This window comes from Salvia hispanica, chromosome 2, assembly GCF_023119035.1.
Source record: "Salvia hispanica cultivar TCC Black 2014 chromosome 2, UniMelb_Shisp_WGS_1.0, whole genome shotgun sequence".
NCBI classification, from domain to species: Eukaryota; Viridiplantae; Streptophyta; class Magnoliopsida; order Lamiales; family Lamiaceae; genus Salvia; species Salvia hispanica.
Window position 1 is genome coordinate 20,339,848 of NC_062966.1, and position 3,496 is coordinate 20,343,343.

General features: G+C 39.2%; 1 protein-coding gene across 1 annotated transcript; it reads right to left on the reverse strand.

The window, feature by feature from the left end:
• Nucleotides 1-524: 524 nt before the first annotated feature.
• LOC125205835 (zinc finger protein WIP6) lies at nt 525-1,663 on the reverse strand. Its single transcript, XM_048104985.1, has 2 exons — nt 1,145-1,663; nt 525-1,066 (listed from the first exon to the last, which is right to left on the reverse strand). The coding sequence occupies exons 1-2, from the start codon at nt 1,520-1,522 to the stop codon at nt 629-631; spliced, it is 816 nt and encodes a 271-aa protein (XP_047960942.1). The 5' UTR covers nt 1,523-1,663; the 3' UTR covers nt 525-628.
• Nucleotides 1,664-3,496: the final 1,833 nt, after the last annotated feature.

Genomic DNA, 3,496 nt, shown 5'->3' on the forward strand with positions numbered 1-3,496 from the left:
ATGCACAATATGTATGTATAATGTTATTGTTGTTATTAAGGTTAAAGATGGTAAGAACAGTGTTTCTGCAACATGTTATGTAGTATCTGTTTGTTGTTGGTCTGAAAAGGTAAAAGGTAATCCTTTGGGTGAAACCCCAAAAACAGAAACTTCCAGTGGTCCATTGTTACCCACTGACATTTAGCCCCATCAAAGTGTTAGTAGTTTCTCTCCTCTCTCCCTCCCTCCCTCCCTGTCTTCTAGTGTGTGTTTTCCAGTGAAAGAAATCTATGGAGCATGTGTTTCAAGGTGATCAACAGTAGATCCTCACAGACCTGTACTCTTTTTACTAGTATATTTCTTTGAACACAATTATGTTTATTAATAAGATATATTCAATTTCATGTAACTGCCACTACCAACATTAATAAGTGAAGAAGCATGGCTTTCACTCTACTATTTGTCTTTTCTTCCTCTCTCTCCATTCTTTCACACTAAATGCCAAAGAGTCACTAATCAGTAATCTGATCAGGATGAATAGGAAATGAAAAAGAAGAAATTGGCACTGGCAGCAGCAAAGATTCACATGTTCCATCGAGTACAATTCACATACTACAATCTAATTAAAAAAATTCAACTAAACCCTAGCTTAATTAAGCTCGTCCTCGTCCTCATCCTCGTCGTCGTCGGGGTGTTCGAAGGCGTAGAGGCTCTCGTTGTGAGGGGCGTGGCCGTGGCCGAAGGCGCGGACGTGGTCCTTGAGGGAGCGCTTGTGCTTGAAGTCGGAGCCGCAGATGCAGAACCAGAGCTTCCCGCAGTTCTTCTCGTGCGTGCGCCAGTCTCCGCGGACGGCGAAGGGCTTCCCGCACTTGCGGCAGCCGAAGGGCTTGCTGCCGTGCTTCCGCTTGTAGTGCGTCTGCAGCGTGCGGAAGTCCTTGAGCGGCTTCGACCGCGGGTGCGAGATGTTGTTCTTGCACCCCTCCGCGCAGCAGTAGCACGGCACCCGCAGGATCGATGACGCCGCCTTCGTCCCCCGCAGCGACTCCGGCCCCTTCCGGTACTCCGATCCGTGCCCCCACATATGCATCTGCCACAAATTCAATTACAATTCAGAAATTGAAGATCATTTGCTATATATGGAATTTTAATTAATAGAAATTGGTGCCTGCATGTTGTTGTATCGGTTGAAGGTTTTGCTGCAGACGGAGCAGGAGAATTGGGTGGGGCCGACGAGGATTTGGGCGGGTGTGGGGATCCAGTACTGCCCTTCAGCAGCTGCCATGTCACTAGGGTTTACTGAGGAGGAAGGAATTGGGGGTGGGCCGATGTGGAGGGCCACGGTGACGCCGCCGTTCTCTGCGGGATTGCTAGGGTTTTGGATGTGCTGGTGCTGCTTGTACGCTGCGAAGCTGGGGTGGTACTTTTGGGGGTTGGGCTGGCCGGGGGGGCCGAGGGAGAGGAGGGTGGAGCAGTCGTCGTCTTCCTCATCGCCGTCCAAATTGTTGTACAAGCAAGACATGTGTGGGAAGAAATGTGTTTGCATGGTTTGCACTAATTTATTTTGGGGATGGGAGAAAAGGTTAGGGTTTTGAAGGAGACAGGGGTACAAACATATGTTCTATGGAGTTTTAATTGGGGAGTTATGGAGTATATATATTGTAGAGTGTTGTGTTGTGTATGTATATTGGGATAGAGAGGGTTTAGAGACAGTGTGTGTGATGTGTGTTTTGGACTGATTTGAAGAGGGGGAGACAAGGGATAGGCAAAGGGGAGAAAAATGCATAGAATGGTGCACCAAACACTAATACTAGATGGCTTGCCTCATAAATCACAATGCTCATTTTCCCAAACTTGGCTTTTCACAGCCCTTGTCATTTCAATTTCTGATCTCTCTCTCTCTGTCTCCCTTCCTCTCCAACCCCATTTATACACTATACATATACATACTCTTTCTCTCTCTCTAGATAAGAAGAAAAAGGTGGATTTGATGAGAAATGTGAACACTGTAGAAGAGAATGCCTTAAAATCTCTAATTTTCCACTTTTGTTCATGAAAAAGCGGTACATGATGGTGATAGCCTGAGGTTAATTATTGCAAACCATGAAGTCATCTCCATCACATGAAAGTTGAAACCCGCTCATTATCTTTTTAATTAGAGCTGCACTATTACCACTAATGTACATTTTTCATGTCACATTTTACACTATATATGTGCACTTATAACAGTATAGTAATACAAATTACAAATCATGAATTCCCATATACGGAGTATGTGTGGATGTGCATAGATTTTAAACTCTATGATTCAAAACCGGTATACAAACTCAATCAACAAATGATAAATTTCATTTTATTCTTCACAATTTAATTACTCAAACTATATTAGACAATGCCTATGTTGGAGTAGTAATATTTATAGTTGGACTTACTTTGTGAGTAATTGTGGATAAATTGGCCCGTAGTTTATTTATATGTATGTGCATTACTTTTAGTCTTTTAATGCATATACATGAATAAGGATCATGATATATACACGAAGCAACACCTTTTCTATGGTGTTAAATATTTGAATACCCTTACATGCACACTTTAATTACACGAATTTAAAATCTAACAAAATAGGAGTATATATAATCGTATAACATTGTAATTACATTAGTACAAATATTGAAATTTTCGCAAAATTCGTGTAAATATAGTAAATGGAGTAAGATTCGTTTATTAATGAAGCAAAAGGACAATTTGGCTAATATTTCTATTTAATATAGTATTTTTCCTTTTTTCTATTTGAGATAAGCTAGTTTGACTCATTAACTATATACTATGTGATTGTACGTTTATTAAATATATATTGTAATTTTCTATCAATTTCGAGTTGCAATGACAAAGAAAGTGACAAATAAGCTTATCCACAAGTCAATGTACAGATTACTGTGGATATATACATATGTCTAGCTCTACTAATTACTATTATAATATGTAAATATGTACTCCAGTACTAGTTATCTTCTTTTTCCTTTGGTAGATAACTAAGATAAGTCTTCCTTTTTTTTGCTTTACTGGTTACCTCCATCTCCATGTCCATAGCAGTTTTATTAATGTCAATCACTCATTACAATTTCCTTTTTTTTGACATTAAGTCATTTTGTTTAATTTTTTCTAGTGCAGTTAATTTCACTACAATAAAGTGATGACTTTATATATATGGTTATAATTAAACTAAAATTAAAAACATATAGCAAGCAAAATTCGACATAAATTATGGAGTAACCAGTAGCCACTGGTTTTAATTTTCTTTAGCTCGTGGGTGAACTAGAGTTATAGTACTACATACAAAGAGTAAAATCTACACAAATTACAAACACTAAAACGTAATTGCAGCAAAAGTTCGAGATAATTAAGGAATTCAAAGCTTCCATTTCAGCAAAAAGGGAATGGTCAGTGGTCACAATATCCCGCTGATTGTGACATAACATTCTTTGCTGATAATTAGTTCTCTGAATATTTGAATTTCTGT